We start from the raw sequence: 19,202 nt of genomic DNA on the forward strand, positions 1-19,202 counted from the left end.
AAGCTGCCTGGCAAAATGAACTGATTTTGCTAAAATTACTCTGACAATCAGCAAAGCTTATGTGATGATGTTCAAACAGGTTTTGCAGTCATAAGGAGGATCTTAAATCCAAGACTGAATTAACCTTAATTACCCGTTCCCATGGTAAAAATCCTATGAACACAAACATCCTTCCATTCTCCAGTCTTGTTGGTACCTGTTGTACTGATTTGCCTCTCCATTAAGTTAATTACTCACATGAAACCTCATGTATTATAAAGTTGCCTTGGAAAAATCCTGCTAAGGCTAAAATGCAAGCAGTTAAATGAACTTACAGTGAACTCATCATTTGCAGCTCTTAGAAAGGTAAGAAAAGAGAAGCAAAAACTGTGCAAAGTGTTGAGCAAAACAAAGCAACGACTACAGATTGAGGGGGGAAAAACTAAGAAAGAGGAAGTTTCTCAGCAGAGGCAGGATTGCCAAATATAGGCTGTTATTTTATTCACTAAGCAGTGTAAAAATGCAGAAGAGAAAACCCAGGACTCAGGCTTCTCAAAAGAAGTGGTGCAGAGTGAAGAAGTGTGCAGAGGCCCCTGTTTTATGGTAAGAAGTCCATTTTAACATCACTAAAGGTTTTATTTGTTCATCATGTCACAGTTTTTTCTCCAGTCAGAGTGAAACTTGAAGCTTCACTGAGGTCCAAGTTTATCTTTGTGATTCATCCTCAGCCTGTGATGTGTGTTTGTTTGCCCTGAGCTGCGACTTCAGGCACGCCTCCTCTTCAGATTAGCAGCTTTATGGAAACGTACTGGTATAACTAAAGCTTACGCAAAATGTTATGTCTTTATTTGTAACACCTATGGTTACTTGTTATGGCTTTATAATGCTTCCGAATCAGGTAGCAGAGGCACTTGCTGACTGCCTGCAAGGAAAAAGCCCAGGGAGCGTTACGTTTATTCTAGCTTTGTCACACCTGGGCGTGATAGTGGGGTTAGTGTACTTCTTTCAATAGTGGATTTTCTCAGTGAACTTGGAGCGTTACTGTCACCATGAAAAGGTATTGTAAAATCCTATTTTCTCTCTTTAAAATGCATTTAGGTCAGAACAAGTGAAGTGCAGCATCTCCTGACCCTGTTTGATTCAGTACAGCCAAAAAACTCGACACAACTTCTTTGCTTCGATGCTTCGTTTAACACACGGCTCTGTAGCGCGCCGTTGCCTACATTTGCGACTAAAAACACTCTGGAGCCAGAGTCTTCATCCACTTCCGTTTGTTTTACACAAATCTGCAGTAAGCCTCCAGAAGTTCTATTAAAATATGCAGAAAAAGAACTGGAAAGAACTACAAACAATAAATTTCAATAAGGCATGTACATAAAATTAGAGGGTTTAGTTGTTGTTGTTGTTGTTGTTGTTGTCGTCTTTTTTAGAGATGTTGTATGCAGTTAAATTTTAAATATTACAATTTTAAAATGGAAATGAGCAGTTGATATTGAAAGACCTGTGTTTTTTCCCTTTGTTTATTTAATATTGCTCATTAATAAGACAAAAGTCATTCTTATCTGATTACTCAATTAATCGATGGAATATTCGATAGCTGCAGCCCTCGACATTAGTACAAGAACTATAAGTAAAAAGCATTTAAAAACATCACATGTATAAGCAGCCTGTCACAAACGTTAATCCAAATTACTTTACAGCATAAACAGTTTGTAACACAAACCTTCGATTTGTATAAATAGTACATATCATAAATGCGACAATATTAAGGTAATTATTAATGAGCTTGTGTTCACTTTGATGTACCTCAGTGAAGACAAGGTGCCCCACAAGACAAAGTATCCTTAATACAAACTCTTCAGGCTTAATTTCACATTTAGTTGTAATTAGTTTTGGGGAGTATTAATAAAGTAAAACACATTTTTGCTGCTGAGTACTTCTAATATAGATAGAAGCAGTCCTTTTTCTCGGCTACTTCATTTGTAATTATTAAATATTTGATTTCGAGTCTCACATAGACAAAGTCAATGGAAAGCCAAAGGCTCTGCAGCTCTCCAGTTTCATCTATTATTTCCTAAACCAACTAATTTTACATCCCACTTTGATTTTAAGTAAGCCGGACCAAAGAAACTTTCTGTCCTCTATTCGTTTATTAATTACTTCATTACTTTGGTGTAGTATAAATTGTCACGAGGAAGTAGTAAATGTTGTAAAACTTATGAATACAAAGTTCAAGGTTTAGGACCTCCATTACATTTTCCAGTGCCATCCAGCGGGCCAAATAGGAGTATTTGCTGGGCCGATTCTCGCCCCCGGGCCTTATAGCTTACAAGGTCTTTGTACATATAACAAATACTGTAAAGGTTTTATACTGTTGTACAGATGCTACTACTTTTTGTACACTGGGGTGGTTACAGTCAAATTGGACAAATATCTGTTCAGATGGATTTTAGATCCAACAGCGCGGATCAAATAAAAGAAAATAGCGATTGTGGGGAATAATGAAACTGAACATGTCTGTGTGTACTGTAAACAGGACAGTGGTGACAGAGATCAAGGGGGACCTCATGACAGCTGCCTGTGATCCCACCACAGTTGCACATATTCCTGCAGAGACAGGTCCAGAATAGAACTGATCATATATGGTGCACATAAATGTGAATGTGAAGCAGATAAAGTTATTGAGGTGCACAGAATAAAAGGCTGTATAAATGCATAGTTAAAGTGACTTGCAGTTAAAAATACTTTGAGTGGCCAGTAGCACTATATAAGTGTGAATATATTAAGAGCTTAACACAGAGCAAGAAAATAATCTAACAATAAATTAGAATCCATTTATTGTGAGCAAACTAAGATTAAACTAACTAGAATTAAAATAGAGATCAGAAGAGGGGGTGGGGTGAGGAGCAGAGGTCACCATTCATAAAAAGTCATCTGTGCTGCCATTTCAGTGAGTGTGGAAAACATATGTGCAAGTCCAATATATGCAGGGTCTTAATAATAAACTAATAATAAACAATAAACTCCATGTTTTGTTTCTCCTTTACAGACATCAAAGAAAAATACTGATGAGCTGATGGATAAGAATTTAAAAGGTATTTGCTTCTTTTGAGGAAATATAATTAATATTGGAAGCTCTGACAACAATCTGAAAATATGTGTTGAATTTAACAATATCCTTGACGTGTTCTAGAAAGCGATCTTTAGCCTCAGCTGATTTGTATGTTGGGTGTATTTTGTATAAAGATATGAGCTCCACCATGGATCTTGTGGAAGGGAAAAATGATGGGTTCCTTCCCTCTAAAAACACTACACTGGGGGAACTTTGTGGGCCCACTGAAGCTCAGAGGTAAGTTACTTGTGTTTCTGACACTTAAACGCTCACTGGCCACATCATTAGGTACACCTGTTAAACTGCTTATTAACTCGTATCTTATCAGCCAATCACATGGCAGCAACTCAGTGTATTTAGGCATATAGACACAGTCAAGACGATCTGCTGCAGTGCCTGAAGTGCAGACGCCGCTAAGCCCTTTTGAACCAGTACTGACGTATTTGGAGGCTGTCAGTTATCTGTATTCCCAAAAACTTGATGCTGCTGAATAATTTTCCTGCACTATTGTCAATGAGCGGTGAATGACTGAGAATGAGTAAATGCAGCGCTGCAGTTGTGTCAGCAACATGAACAATACTGGACTCAAGACATAGGAATCTTGTTCAAATATGTCCAGGTTTTCCTACATGACTAATGAAACTAACAACACTCTTGTTTTGAAGCCAGGAGCAGCAGCAGACTAGATCAACTGCACCAAGCTCTGTTTCAATCAAGAGCAATCATTCAAAGGAGTCACCTCTTGCTTTTAACAGTCAACAACCTTCTGGAAAAGAGTTAGTCCACTGCAGTATCTACTACACTTGCATTTATTAAACTGTTTTTGGCAGATATAATAACAATAATGCTTTGTCTGGTGTTTCTCTGCCAGGACTGGGGAGGTGAGGCCTGGTTGTCCCGTATCCAGCTGTGATTCGGTCATGAGTGACCACTCAAAGGAGCCACCTCTTGCTTTTAACAGAGAGCGGGCTTCTGGCACAGAGTGAGTTAGCGTGCCACTATATAACCTCAGTTTGTTAACGTTACATCAAGTCTGTTAAGGAGCAAAGTACATAAGTAGTAATGATTTTATGTTGCAGTCTAAACTTTTAACACCTTTTTTTCATTTCATTATTCTTTATTCATTCTATAATTATCAGGACTATGACGTTTCCTCTAGACTGCATGTCAAAGTGACTTGTGGCAACATACTGAAATCCCCAAACTGTCATAAATCTAATACTGGTACATGTTAAAACACTGTGTGTACACTGAAAATTGTTGGAAGAGTGGGCCAATGGGTTAATGTGGTGTAAATAATTTGATAACGGTGCGCAATAAGAAAAGCACCATATATCATTATTTGATCAACAGATTAATTCATGAATTAATCTTTTTAATGTAATTTACCCACTCCTTTCCTTTCTTTGTAAATATGTCATATTAAAAATTAAATGTCATGAAAATCTGTCATGGCCCCTTATCAATAACAAAACAGTTGAGGTAGCTTGCTATTTATATATGTTTATCAATATTATGGCTGCCATATCATCGGTAGACATATACATAATTTTCATGTGGCGCTTATTGAAAAATACATTGAAGATCTTTGCAATCCATTGGATCAGTTCTCTGGCATTTCATTGCGTATTCAGTAAAACCCTAAAATGGCAGTGGACCAAGTATTGAGCCCTGTGGAACCCCGCAGTGTAAACTTTAGTAATAATGGGGGCCTTTTTTGGGACTTTGCATGTTTATTACTCATTTTAGTAATTTAAAAAAAAAATACTTTATAACTTATAATTTACACTGTTTTTCTACCAATTTCTGCACTTTATTTGTGAATTATTGGATTCATTTTGTGTAACAAGAGAACCATGTTGAGAATGATATTGAAGTGGCAACATGCCAGAAAACAGTTTTCCAGTGAAATAGATTGAAAAATGCTCTTTTTGATAAAGAACGACAATCTGGTGTGTTTCATTTTTCCTCACAGACTGTATCAGGACATCTCAGAGGTTCATAGCAGTTCATCTGTAGTGGACCATCAAACAGACATAGACTCAATATTTAAGGTAAATTTGTCTCAATGTGCACTTAGCAAAGTCACAGCAGTTTTTGTTGTTGTTGTTGTTGTTGTTGTCTTGATTTTTTTACTCAAAGTGTATGTTTCATCTTTTTATATCATTTTTCAGCTGCTTGAGGAGAGTATTTTCACTTTTGAGAAAAACGAGTTAAAGCGAATGCAAAGGCTTTTAAAATCAAAGTGTTCAGATGAAGAAATGGACACCGATATGAATGAGGGCATGAGGAGCTGCAGAGAGGCATTTCAAAAAATCGCACTGCACTTCCTGAGAAGAATAAACCATGAGAACTTGGCTGATTCTCTGCAGACCAGTAAGAACATTTTTACAGCTAAATTTTAATAGATAGTATGTAAGGAAGGAAGACAATGAGAAAAAGGAAAGAAATATACATTATAAAGATGCTCTTTGAACTCCACATAGAGCAGTTAATGCGAGTATAACAATATAAATGAGTTTATTATGTACTTGAAGCCCATTTCTCATCGCTGACTGATTGTCAGTTTACTGGTAGTGCTTCAAGCTAAATGTTTTGACACTGGCCATCTTGGTTTATGAAACCACAGGTAACAAGGGCAACATGGCCATAGTCACTGCAGTGACTATGGCCATAATCCTGTAATTTGTATTTGTTTGTATGTTTTTTAAACTTACACCATTTTGAAAATATAGATTTGACAAAACCAGATCATCTTTTTGGATTCTTTTGTAATTGGCTAAGATCTCAGTCACACAGGTTTTGAAGCTGAAGACAGTAAAAAGTGCTTAAGTTACAGGGTTTAGGTCTTTGCACATTTTTCAGTGATTAATTACAACTTTGTTCTTTCCTGGAAAGAATACAAGTTCAGCATTGGCTTCATATTTCAGACATAGAAGCTACATCAACCCTTTGTAAAAGTATCTATAGTTTTAGTTTTCAAAATTGTCAGTGACCTCAACTTCTAACATTATTTCTAACTTTACTTGTGAGGGTAAATTTTTATGTTGTTTTTGTGTGTTTATGCAGAATCACCTTCAATGTGTCAGCGTAAACTTAAATCTAGTTTGAAAAGCAAGTTCCAGTGCTTGTTTGAGGGGACTGCTAAAACACGAAACCCAACTTTTCTGAATGACATCTACACAGAGCTCTACATAACAGAAGAAGGGACTGGAGAGGTCAGCAATGAACACGAGGTCAGACAGATTGAAACCGCTGTGAGGAAACCAGCCAGACCAGAAAGAACGATTACATGTGAGGAAATCTTTAAAGCCTCATCAGGTAAAGATCAGCCATGTAGAACAGTGCTGACAAAGGGAGTGGCTGGCATTGGGAAAACAGTCTTGACACAAAAGTTCACTCTGGACTGGGCTGAGGACAAAGCTAACCAGGACATCCAGTTCACATTTCCATTCACCTTCAGAGAGCTGAACCTGCTGAAGGGTACAAATTTCAGCTTAGTGAAACTTGTTCATCATTTCTTTACTGAAGCCAAAGAAGCAGGACTCTGCAGCTTAGAGGAATTACAGGTTGTGTTCATCTTTGATGGCCTGGATGAGTGTCGACTTCCTCTGGACTTCCAAAACAATAAGATCCTGACTGATACTCGACAGCCCACTTCAATGGATGTTCTGCTGACAAACCTCATCTGTGGGAACCTGCTTCCCTCGGCTCGGCTATGGATAACCACACGGCCTGCAGCAGCCAATCAGATTCCACCTGGATATATTGACATGGTGACAGAGGTCAGAGGGTTCACTGACCTACAGAAGGAGGAGTACTTCAGAAAGAGATTTGGAGAAGAGGAGCAAGCCAGCAGGATCATCTCTCACATAAAGACTTCGCGAAGCCTGTACATCATGTGCCACATCCCTGTATTCTGCTGGATAACTGCTACCGTTTTGGAGGATGTGCTGAAAACCAGAGCAGGAGGAGAGCTGCCCAAGACCTTGACTGAGATGTACATCTACTTCCTGGTGGTTCAAGCAAAACTGTGGAGCATCAAGTATCACATTGGAGCTGAGGCGGAACCACACTGGAATCCAGGGAGCAGGGAAATGGTTTTGTCATTGGGAAAACTAGCATATGAGCAGCTGCAGAAAGGTCACCTGATCTTCTATGAATCAGACCTGACAGAGTCTGGCATTGATTTCAGAGTGGCCTCGGTGTACTCAGGATTGTTCACACAGATCTTTAAAGAGGAGAGGGGGCTGCACCAGGAGAAAGTGTTCTGCTTTGTCCATCTGAGTGTTCAGGAGTTTCTAGCTGCTCTTTATGTCTTTCTGACTTTGACAAACTTTGGCGTGAATCTGTTTCAGTCTGAAACTTGGTGGTCGAATTTATTCAGGGACAAATCTAAGCTATCATACCTTTTCCAAATTGCTGTGGACATGGCTGTACAGAGTCCAAATGGACACCTGGACTTGTTTCTCCGCTTCCTTCTGGGTCTTTCCCTACCAACAAATCTCACACTTCTTGGTGGGTTGATGACACAGACAGGAAATATCTCTCTTGACAAGCAGGAAACAATTGAGTATATAAAGAGCGTGATCAGGAGGAGTCTGTCAACAGAGAGAAGCATTAACCTGTTCCACTGTCTGAATGAGCTGAATGACCATTCTCTGGTTGAGGAGATCCAACAGTACCTGAATTCAGGAAGCCTTTCCACAGATAAACTGTCTCCTGCTCAGTGGTCAGCTTTGGTCTTCATCTTACTGTCATCAGAAGAAGACTTGGACATGTTCAACCTGAAGAAATACTGTGCTTCCGATGAAGGTCTTCTGAGGCTGCTTCCTGTGGTCAAAGCCTCCAACAAATCTCTGTAAGTTTCCAGAAAAATAGGAAAAAATTGCTAAAGAACTACTGCATTTAGCTTAATCTGCTGAAAATAAAGTAAGTCAGGAAATTTTAATTTACTTAGAAGTCAATGCATGTATATATGTATACGTTTTTAAAAATACAAATAGATTAAATAAAGACAAAGCTAAAAGAGAAAAGCTTAAAAAAAAAGGAAATCAAGAAATGTGTAAATACAGAAAGAAAGTAAAACAAAAATGTGAAATCATACAACTTCATTAATAACTATATTTTCACTATTTCTGATGGATTTAATGACATACTGGCAGTTGATCCAATTATAGCTTCAGCAAAACTCCATTATTGATCAATGTTCCTGATCCTTTCTAAGTAGTTTGGTTGTTTTGTTATGGAGAAATGGTCATTTTAATTACCACAAGATTTTGAGTCTTTGTTTCAGAGTTTCTGTATCTTAAATTTTGCTGTCATTTTTAGGAACGTTTTTGCACTCTTTAATGCAGTAGGTCTGCATGCATTATTTCCTAAATGTTCTAGCTGTGATTATAAAAGCCATGAACGATGCATCCTCTAAATGAGGAGGAAATGGTGGTGACCACATGAACATGCATTTAATAACTACGTATCTGGCCAACATATAATAATACACTTTGGCATAGATATCAGTAGATTTTTTGTTGTGATTAACATTGCTCCCTTTTGTATGAATAATAAACTTAGGTTGAGTGGCTGTAATCTGACAGAGAGATGCTGTGAAGGTTTGGCCTCAGTTTTTAGTGCTCAGTCTTCTACTCTAAGAGATGTTGATCTGACAAACAACAACCTGCAGGACTCAGGACTGAAGTTGGTGTCTTCTGGACTGAAGAATCCACAGTGTAGATTGGAAAAGCTGAGGTTTGATCAACACATTTTGTGCAAATTTTCACAGTCATTTCTGCTGAAACTGCTGAAAATTGAACAGAAATAGTAAATGTCTAAAACATAACATGTTTATATTTATCTTATTACCAGGTTGAACCAAAACAATCTCACAGAGAAATGCTGTCAAGAGCTGTCATTAGTTCTAGAGACCTCTCATTTGAGAGAATTGGACTTGAGTTACAACAATCTGCAGGACTCTGGACTGAAGCAGCTCTCTGCTGGGCTAAAAGGTCCAAACTATAGACTGGAAACACTTAGGTCAGGATATTCTATTTTACATAGCGATGATTAATCTGTGGCGTGATATTTAAAATAATTCTGTATGTTCTGTTTTTTTTTAAAAAAAAAGTGCACTGATTTAAATTCTTCTTCAGGCTGATTGGCTGTAATCTGTCAGAGAAAAGTCACGATACGCTGCTTTTCATTCTCACCTCCTCTATTCTGAGAGAGCTGGACCTGAGCAACAACAAGCTGAAGGATTCAGGAGTGATGCTCTTCTCTGAACAGGGAAATCAACATTGCAGACTGGAAACTCTCAGGTTGGATTATGACTTCTTTATGTTAAAGTTTTACGTTTGGATCTGAAAGTCATTAGGTTTTTTTAAAATTAATTTTTGGTTACGTGCTTATAATAAAATCTGTGGCTAACCTTCAGACTTTAAAGTTGTGTTCTACAACAGAATTATAAAGATTTCAAGTGTCCCTTGAAGGTGTTTGCTAGCAAGTAGCTAATTCAGACATTTCCAGTTTTTGGGGATACTCAGCATCATTACTTAATATACTGAAGCTTATTGATGGTGATGTTCAAGTCACATAACTTGATATTATTCATTTGTAGCCTGAAATTTGTATTTTATTAATTGGAATTTATGCTTCAGAGATAATTAAAAATTGTATATTTTGTTCAACATTAAAATCAACATCATCAAATTTATCTTTAAAAACAGATGTAAATTTCCAAAACATGTCCTGTGGAACTTATTTTGCAGAATCATCCAAAAGTAATCTCTTTTTAAAAATCCCATTGACTTTTTTTTTTATCCAAGAGATGTGATGATAGAGAGAGTTTGATGGTAACTTCCATCAAACTCTCTTGGCCTACACAAAACACGTTTCCTACGCCACTGTATCACATCCCATAAATGTTTGGTTTAAAAACATTTTAAGATATATCTTTTTATTTTATCAGGTTGAGTCGAACTGGTCTCACAGAGCAATGCTGTCAAGGGTTATCATCAGCTTTATGCACAAAGGCGTCTAGTCTGAGAGTGCTGGACTTGAGTGACAATGACCTGCAGAGTTCAGGAGTAAAACTGCTCTGTGAGGGACTTGGAAGTCCACACTGTCAACTCCAAACTCTAAGGTGAGGTCAGGTTAAGACGTATTTGCTACCTTGATTCTGCAACTGTGACATTAGATGTAATTGCAAATACTTTGTCCTTTGCTAAAATATTTCTTATTCATAAGGTGCTTATTCATAAGTATAAAGAAAACAGCTAACCTGGTACAGAGAACCTTTTGTTTAAATTTGATTATAGATACTGAAAATTTCTATAAAAAGGACCTTTTTAAAAAGTTTATCTTTACAATGCTATAAAGTAATACATGTTAAAGACCTGTATCTCATTTGTTAGGTTAACTCAAACCAACCTCACAGAGAAATGTTGCAATGAAATCTCAACAATTCTTAGCTCCCAGTCTTCGAGTCTGAGAGATCTGGACCTCAGTAACAATGATCTGCAGGATTCCGGAGTGACATTTTTGTCTGCAGGACTGCATAGTCCGTACTGCATCCTGAAAACTCTCAGGTCAGAATTCAACTTGTAAACTCTAATACTTTTTGGTCTGTTTGTAATATTTTTTGCGGTGGCTCCAATCAAGTAGCTCTTTTGCCTTTTCTTCCCATTTGTCTTTCATTCACAGATGTATTTTCTTTACATAAGGTCGGTTTTGGTTATTTGTTACTTTCAATTTGAGCAAAATTTGTGTTAATCTTTTTTTGTAGGTGCACCTAAATGAAAAAGCTATATCAATGCGATGGATGTAGAAAGTTATTTTTATGTCATGGTACACCCTGTTCTACTGTTTATAACAGTTATTGACATTTTAAAGTTTTCTAATTTCTGCTACCATGCTTTATACCTAAATGGTAGTTGAATGTTTTATACCTTAATCCTACATATTTAAATGTTGCATACATATATACATATATTCACATATATATATATATATATATATATATATAGATGTATGTATTCAATCCAAATTGTACATTTACTGAATCTAATCCTTCAGCCTGAGTGGCTGCATGTTATCGGAAAGAACTTGCGACGTTCTGATGTCAAAGTCTACCAGTCTAAGAGAGCTGGACTTAAGTAAGAACAACCTGCGGGATTCAGGCATCAAGCTTTTGTCTACTGGGCTGACGAGTCCACACTCTAGACTGGAAACTCTGAGGTGAGGTCACATTTTTACACTAATTTACCCAAACTTTCTTTTTTTTTTATTTTAGTGCTGTTTATTGTTTTAACATCACTTAATTAATTTTAATTACAGAGTTTGTGACTTTATATTTGATGTTTATAAATATGCCAATGCTTGAGACTTCTGATATCCTTTTATTTGGCTTGGTTTGTACAATAGTTTAAATATGTTTGAGATTTATATATACACATACTTTGGTCTTTCTGATAATCAAAGTCAAGGGTAGATGGATCACAGAAATTACACAGAGAAACATTCTTAATTTTTCAGGTTGAATCACACAAATCTCACAGAGAAATGTGGTCAAGATGTCTCACTGGTCCTCAGCTCTGACTCTTGCAGTCTGAGACACCTGGATTTGAGTAACAATGACCTACAAGATTCAGGCGTAAAACTGCTTTCTGCTGGACTGAGGAGCCCACACTGTAAACTACAAACATTTGGGTATGCATCTGATGAATATGTGTTGCACCATAAGGGTCATTGTGAAAAGACTGGACAGACAGCCAACTGTGACAAGGGGACCCATTTTTTTCCTAGTAGACTATTTGCTCTTAGATTGCAGACCTACTTGTGGTTCTTAAAGCATTTAAATGTAGAATGGAAGGCACAGTCTTCAGCTGTCAGGATGGTTGCCCCTTCCTAAACCCTGGCTAGCAGTTTCTTCAAGTTAAAAGGGGTTTTTTTCTTTTCCACTGTTGCCAAGTGCTTGTTCATAGGGGATCAACTGGTGGCTGGGGTTTCATCCTAATATTGTAAGGTCTTTACCTTGTAATATAAAAAAGACTTGTGGTGACTGTTATTGTGAATTGGCACAATGTAAATAAAATTGAACTAATGTTGTGTTTGCACACGTACTCCATCTCCATAAGACAAAGGTTATAAACTACAATGAAAAGTAACCCTTAAGAGCTACATTTAAAATTACTGCAGAGTCAATAAAACTAAATAATTAATAAAAACCTAAACCTACACAACAGCAAAAAAAACCACACAAACAGTCACAGTTATAAAAGTGCAAACATTTTCATCTAACGTCTTAGATAGCATAGTGTACAAAGCAAAAGAGGGGTTTTTTTTCTGAAGTTGGACAAATGAATTCATAGTTGTGGTGGACAGACTGAGTGCAGATTCTTATGAGCACATTTCTGTTTCTTTTGCAAATCTTGAACGAGACCATTTTTAAAACTAGCTGCTATACCTGAGGAATTACTTCCTTTTTTACTTTGAAAGAGACGTGAGAGGTACTTTACAAATGTTTCACTTGCATATGACCATCTGCTCCAATTATCATATAAATTATATATTAGTTTTAGGTGGATGGATGATTTTTGAAAAATTCTTACCATGTCAGTTTTTCACTCTTGTAGATTGTCAGGCTGCTTGATCACAGCAGATGGCTGTACGTCTTTGGCATCAGCTCTGAGGTCCAACCCCTCCTATCTGAAAGAACTCGACCTCAGTTATAACCATCCAGGAGAGTCGGGCGTAAAGCTACTATCTGTGGGACTAAAGGATCCAAACTGGAGACTGGACTCCCTCAGGTATGATGTACATTGGAGTATAGGAACTGTAGAAATGCTAAGGGTCTCCAGTCTGGTCTGACTTTGATTTTCCCCTTCCAGCGAGGACCACGGTGGTCTTCAGAGGCTGAAATCTGGTCTAAGGAAGTGTAAGTATGTTAGATGTAACACTACATTTCTGGTTTGAGTGAAAACCTTTAGACTTACTGCTCCATTTCTAACCATTTCCTCTCGGTGCATTCCTCAGATGCATGTGAACTAACACTGGACCCAAACACAGCCCACAAAAATGTTGTCCTGTTTGAGAACAACAGAAAAGTAAGACTGTCACCAGAGAAGCAGCCATATCCCGAACACCCGGACAGATTCGACTGGTGCTACCAGCTGCTCTGTACAATGGGTCTGACAGGCCGCTGTTACTGGGAGGTGGAGTGGAAAGGAGGGGTTGATATTGGAGCGACTTACAGAAGCGTCAGAAGAAGGGGAGCTCTAGATGGCAGCAGGCTTGGATGGAATGAGAAATCATGGAATTTAGAGTTCACTGATAAAAACATCTACGCCTGGCACAATAATATAAAAACAGCTCTCCTTGCTCCTCCGACCTCTGCCTCTCAAAGAGTGGGAGTATATCTGGACTGGACTGAGGGCACTCTGGCTTTCTATGCAGTCTTGCCTGATTCACAGATTCACCTGTACACCTTTTTCTGTGGTGCCTTCACTGAACCACTTTACCCTGGGTTTGGGTTTTTATCAATAGACTCTTCTGTGTCACTGTTAGAAATATAATCTGTCCAAAAAGCCTCATTTTTCCTGGTGAAATTGTCATAGGTCTCAGTAATGCAGCTAAAAAAATTATGCAAAATATTTAATAGACGTTAAAAAGACGAGGCTGTGGAAAATAAGGCTAAGATTTTTTTTTTAAATGCACCTTTTCTCTAAAAAATGTAGTTTTTTTTTTCTATAGTTTTAATATTTTAATATCAAACTGCCAAATGTTGCTTCTCTTTTTGATAGTTAAGTTGAAGTTTGGACATCAAGCTTGGTATGAAAAAAAGTAACCGACTCTAAGAAAAAGAAGAAAACAAGCGCCAAGAAGTTTGACTGTAAGTGATGACATCAGCCAATGATAGAAGTCATATTTAAGTAAAGATCACATTTATTGGAATATGTTTAAGTTAAAAGTTTAAACTCTACTTTTTTTCATGCAATTTACATTTTTATTTAATTTAATCCTGAACATTTTGTGGCTTATGGTCTATTGGAAAACTGAAAATATTATTATTATTAGTAGTAGTAGTAGTAGTAGTATTCATTTTAAAGATGTGTTTACACTTTCTAAGACAGCCAGGCCTTCATCATTTCGTTTGTGCGCATCATTTGAGGGTTCTAAATTTCTTAATTACAAATAAATCCAGGTACAAACATCACTGATTTTTATCATTCATATGGATGTTTCCCTCAAAGGTTTGTATGCAGGCAGTATTATGGTAAATTTAGAATAACCAGGTGACATAACCCATGCTTTTCTTTGGACTGTGGAAGAAAGCCACGCAGTCAAAGTTTCAAACCCAGGACTTGCTTGCTGTGGGGTGACAATGCTAACCACTGCAACACCACCGACACAGCTGTTTATAAAATAGGATGTGAAAAATAAAAATGAAAATATTTATTTAGAAATACCAGCATTTGATTAATTTACAGTAAAACAAAAGAAACACGTAACATCATACAAGACATAGTGCAACACTTTGAGAGACCTAGTATTCAGTGCTTTACTCTCAAAGCTAACTACTGTGTAGCTGTAAGCTAATTAAAAAGCTGCTAGCATTCGTGATGTTGATAGTAAACACTAAAATGTGTAACATTTGCAATACTGAAATACAAATATAAGACTTTCTTGATCCCTAAAGAAAAGTTCACAGCACAGAGTTATGAGGTAAGAAAAATCACTGAAAGAGAAAAATGAATTGGAAATTAAAAATAAGTAAAAATAAAAAAGAGAAAATGCATACGATAGAGTACATCTTCATATTTGTGCAAATATTTGTGGAAAAGTGTCCAGTGCAACATATAAACATTTAACTACACTTAAACAGTGAATGTTTAAATGTGTAAATAACATGTAACTTGTGTGTCTTATAGTTTTAGGTGAACCATGTTGAAATTAACCTGAATAAAGATGTAGAAGGTAATGTGGTGATGCTTAAAAACCAAAAACATCAAGCACACACCTGTGTAAACAGGATTGCAGGCTAACAAAATTATTAATTGGCACTTATTTTGGAGGATGCTGCGGGCTTCCTGCAGCCTCCGTCCACCAGTTTGTAGTTCAGCTCGATGACAAGCGAGCAGAACTCGCTCATACCGATGAAGTCACAGCACATAATGTTGACTCCCTCAGGTCCTGGCTGCTGCTCACCCGCCCAGCGGAGAAGCAGTGAAAGAGAGTTCAACGTCAACCTCCTCATGCTCTGGAAAGGGTGCAGGAAGACGTAAAAAATGCTCTCTGTCAGGTTCAGACCGGTGACGTAAAAACCATCTGGAAAACAAAACAGTCTGTAAAGCCGCCGCTTAAAGAAACGAACAGCAAATAAAGCCTGAGGTAAGATCAGACCTAGCTGCAGAAGCAGTACACTTCAGAGTACTTTCACTACATCACTGACTTTAGACAAATACTTTTACCAAGATATTCATTCCTTATTGATACTGTAGTTTAAATTTAAAGTATAAATCTTGGTTGTTTGTGGTTTCTGTGTTTGATTTTTTATTATTATTATATTATTAAACTTATGATCGTACTTCTGTCCATCTTGTCCAGGATGCTCTCGTAAAAGAGATTTTTAATCTCAAGAGTTTTTTTTTTTTTAATAAAGGTTAATAATAATATATTTAGATGGCTCAATCAACCGAATATGAATGTTAAAAATGTTGTCTTTAAAGGAATTATTCTGTTTTAATAGGCATATTTCATTTAAATTTTTGTATAAACCTTTTCAACTTTCAATAAAAACCTTCGCCACATGGGGGAGGAAATCCAGATCCATGTTGGACTTTTATTAAAAACGTGCGTAGTCTGAATTCTGTTTGCATTTTGAGCTAAAGCATAAATGATACTTCTGCAGTAATGCTACTACTTTCCCTCACTGCTCTACTTGCTCCAACAACCTCATACCTGGTCTTCCCTGGCGTTGCTGGCCTTCCAGATAGGTGATCACTTTCTTAGGATCTGGGCTGTTAGCGTACCTGAACACACAGGACAAGTTCAATCATTTCAGTGTTGGTTACATGACCAACTGTGCAGACAGAGGGCTTGAAAAGTAAAGGCAATCAGGAAGTGCTTTAAATCTGTTTTTTTTTTTTCCCCTAATGGCCACCAGTCTTGGTCACCAGTCAAAGACCCAAAAAGAAGGAGGAAGAAGACCAAGAAAACCACATAAGGTCTAAGGTTTGAAAATAGGAGGGAACAAACTATCTTTACATACGTGTATATATTATATGCAAGCAGTGTTTACATATTTAAGATCGTATTTCACACCATGTCACACCAGGGCTCACAAAACCGCTAGCCTGACGTCCCGGAGATATCGCTAGCTCCGGGACGTCGGGCTAGCGATTTTGCGAGCCCTGCACACCATTTATAAATAAACCAACAAGCACGTATTATGTCTGACATTGAACACACATTAAAATATGACACTCCAATTGTGTTATATTTGAACCTTTGGCTGTTGCTGTTCTCAGTGTGGTTTAAATTCAATGTACCAACATCTATTATTAATACTTTTAAGACACGAAGATGCTCAACAACAAAACAAACAAACAAACAAACAAACAAACAAACAAAAAACAGCTAATATTGCCAGAGAAAGCAATCAGAACTGAAATTGCCCCCTGCTGGCCATTAGAAAGAACACAAGTTCAAGGCACTGGCTTCACTTTTAAGACATTTAAGCTATGAAGTCTGTCTTTTACATACAGTCTATGGATTTTACCAATAAGGTATCTGATTCCACAGCCCAGGGTGCTGCAGCTCCTGGTCGTCATAGGAAACTAAGACCTGCTGACCTTTGGACCAACATGACCGCAGAGTGGGAGTTTCCTGCACACATACATATGAATCAAACTGTCAGTTTATTAGGCACACTGTGCCAAAACCAATGCAGGCTAATAACATATGATTACAGCAACACGTTTTAATTTTCGGAGCGTGACGTTTGTGGTGCGGTATATTAGCAAGTTTCGGTGTTATCGGTGCATGTGTGAGTTCAGGGTGGCTATGGCTTTAGGGAAGAAACTGTTCTTGAGAGGCTGAAAGCAGTGAATATTTGGCATTTTTAAACTTTAGAAATCAATCATTATCCTAATAATGTCTATCTACCTGTGGTGGGCACAGCTTCCCTCTGAACAGCAGAAGGATGAACTCCATCAGATGGGCGTGGTCATCGTCACTTAGAGATTCGAAGTGTGAACAGGCAATGATTACAATCTCTTTGGGGTGAGCGTCCAGCCAGCCGGCCAGTTCATCCAGAGCCTCCTGCATGCAGACAGACATTAAAATTTGCTGTAAATTAGCTTTCACTCTGGGCATGAATGCAGTTTTGGTGTAGTTTACTGACCTTGACTGTTATCAGCGTGTATATGCCGTGAGCGAAAAACAATTTGCTGCTCCCTGCTGGCTTCCTGGCGATCCGCAGGTCCAAGAAACGAACACCAAGATCACACTGATCAGAAAGGACCGATAGCTGTAGCCAAGAAAGAGAATAAATATTGAAACACCAGAACCAAACCATGACAGAGACTCCACCATGTTGCACAGATGGCCTTTTTTGGATGCTGGAATGATTCACACCTTAGTGTTAAGTGCCTCAACAAACAAAAAACCATTCCTCTGAAAATGGTCAGTTTTAAGGACTGGGTGGAAATGATCAAATAAGCATCCAGATGTCTAAAGAAAAACTTTCAAGGATCTTCAGAAAGTCTGGAGAACTGCTCAAGACCACCTTAACAAAAAACAAAAAACAAAAAAAAAATGAAGATAGTCTGATTAGAAGCAAAATATGGAGAAATGAGGGGTGGCTCATTACACAGCACTGCATACAGAACGTCATAATCGGACATCTTCCTCTTTCCAAACTAACAGTAGTTCAGTAATTATCTAATTATCAAAACCTCAGATGAATCCCCTAACATTTTACAAGGTAGGGAGCATCATCTGAGGTGGTGCAGGTTCCTGGTTTGCCTGCAACTTTAGGGGGACCGTAAAATACCTGCGTGGTGGCCCAGCGGTAAACACAGGGTCGAGTACAGCAGGGGAACAGCCTGTCAGTCAGTCTGAGGAAGCAGGACTCCGATCTCACCACAGGAGAGGAGACATCCAGGCAGAAGGACATGCTGTCATGGCTGCCTGTGGTGCGAGAAGAGCCTGTCAACAAGCATCTGAGACAATTTTTTTTTTTTATTACAGTTTAAGCTGAGATTAAGGATAATTATCTTTTTAAAGTAAACATGTGATCTGTATGTGGGTGTTTTCTATTCTTTTCTGTCTTTAACTGGCTGAACTGGTTGCTCCTGTTTTACCAGGTAATGCCAAGTTCCACAACGGGACGTCCAGCAGTTCCTCCGGCAAACGCGACATCCAGTCCGGGTTTCCTCCGAGCTGCTCCCGCTGTTTGTTCTCCATGTCTTGTTACCGCCCTGTCCTCCTACAGATGTTCAACATGCTCTTTGAGCTTCTTCGGGATCTGAACACGGTTTATTTACCAACTCTTCCGGGTGTAGTCAACCGCCACCTCCTCTAGCGATTGTCAAAATAAAATCACCAAACGCGACGAGAGTTTGGTTTTAAAAACAAAACCAAAAAGCAGTAGTTACAACACTAAAATAAAAAGCACGGTAAAAGTGTGTGCTAATTTTACATTTTAAATGAGAACCATCGCAGTCAATTTACCCCCACACTAAAAAAATAAAAACAAAAACAAAACAAACAAAAAAAAGAGCAAGACAACAGAGCTTGTCCTACACCAAACGATTTAAGCTTTTCTTGATGTCTTGACATTTAGCCCTGCTTCTCATAAAAACAACTTCCGCACCCTTTCAGATTAAGCTTCAGGCAAGTTCGTCAAAATCTCTTGCCCCCTGGGCCCGTGGAGTGGCCCTCTTTCTCCATCTACAGGAGAAAAGCTGAACTACATGATGCTTCTGCTTCACTGGAGTCTGTTGTAAAGTAAGTTGCAATACAAAGGTCTTTTCATTAAAGCTCAGACAGAAAAGCCGAAGTGCAATAGAGCTCTGATACCAAATCCAGTTTGTAGGCTGTATAACGTTAAAAA

At 38.0% G+C, this 19,202-nt stretch overlaps 2 protein-coding genes across 5 annotated transcripts; one reads left to right on the forward strand and one right to left on the reverse strand.

Annotated features, from left to right (window-relative positions):
- The first annotated feature begins 474 nt into the window (after positions 1-474).
- On the forward strand, positions 475-14,927 carry LOC100711116 (NACHT, LRR and PYD domains-containing protein 3). Of its 4 annotated transcripts, XM_025903187.1 has the most exons (19): positions 735-784; positions 878-1,036; positions 3,029-3,074; positions 3,226-3,328; positions 3,757-3,867; positions 3,963-4,073; positions 5,067-5,145; positions 5,266-5,467; positions 6,161-7,952; positions 8,666-8,839; positions 8,957-9,124; positions 9,241-9,405; positions 10,056-10,229; positions 10,501-10,674; positions 11,162-11,323; positions 11,621-11,794; positions 12,721-12,894; positions 12,976-13,022; positions 13,121-14,927. In XM_025903187.1, exons 3-19 carry the CDS (start codon positions 3,056-3,058, stop codon positions 13,657-13,659), a joined length of 4,368 nt encoding a protein of 1,455 aa, XP_025758972.1. In that variant the 5' UTR covers positions 735-784; positions 878-1,036; positions 3,029-3,055; the 3' UTR covers positions 13,660-14,927. The 4 variants fall into 4 exon arrangements, with proteins under 4 accessions (XP_019207633.1, XP_019207635.1, XP_019207636.1 ...); XM_019352088.2 differs by lacking the exons at positions 735-784; positions 878-1,036 and adding an exon at positions 475-582; XM_019352090.2 differs by lacking the exons at positions 735-784; positions 878-1,036 and adding an exon at positions 475-582 and having other exon boundaries at positions 10,558-10,674.
- LOC100710853 (PI-PLC X domain-containing protein 1) lies at positions 14,525-18,990 on the reverse strand. The gene is made up of 7 exons (XM_005452336.4): positions 18,451-18,990; positions 18,141-18,277; positions 17,490-17,615; positions 17,252-17,407; positions 16,866-16,972; positions 16,046-16,116; positions 14,525-15,412 (listed from the first exon to the last, which is right to left on the reverse strand). The coding sequence occupies exons 1-7, from the start codon at positions 18,551-18,553 to the stop codon at positions 15,138-15,140; spliced, it is 975 nt and encodes a 324-aa protein (XP_005452393.1). The 5' UTR covers positions 18,554-18,990; the 3' UTR covers positions 14,525-15,137.
- Between the last annotated feature and the right edge of the window lie 212 nt (positions 18,991-19,202).

Source organism: Oreochromis niloticus, linkage group LG23, assembly GCF_001858045.2.
Source record: "Oreochromis niloticus isolate F11D_XX linkage group LG23, O_niloticus_UMD_NMBU, whole genome shotgun sequence".
NCBI classification, from domain to species: Eukaryota; Metazoa; Chordata; class Actinopteri; order Cichliformes; family Cichlidae; genus Oreochromis; species Oreochromis niloticus.

Excerpts from the sequence above, each read along its gene's own strand:
- LOC100711116 (XM_019352088.2), top strand. Across the intron at positions 10,675-11,161 it reads TGCATCCTGAAAACTCTCAG|CCTGAGTGGCTGCATGTTAT; the intron begins GTCAGAATTCAA and ends CTAATCCTTCAG. Across the intron at positions 11,324-11,620 it reads TCTAGACTGGAAACTCTGAG|GTTGAATCACACAAATCTCA; the intron begins GTGAGGTCACAT and ends TTAATTTTTCAG.
- LOC100710853 (XM_005452336.4), bottom strand. The coding sequence starts at position 18,553 with ATGGAGAACAAACAGCGGGAGCAGCTCGGAGGAAACCCGGACTGGATG. Across the intron at positions 16,973-17,251 it reads GGAAGCTGTGCCCACCACAG|GAAACTCCCACTCTGCGGTC; the intron begins GTAGATAGACAT and ends GTATGTGTGCAG. Across the intron at positions 15,413-16,045 it reads GCAACGCCAGGGAAGACCAG|ATGGTTTTTACGTCACCGGT; the intron begins GTATGAGGTTGT and ends TTTGTTTTCCAG.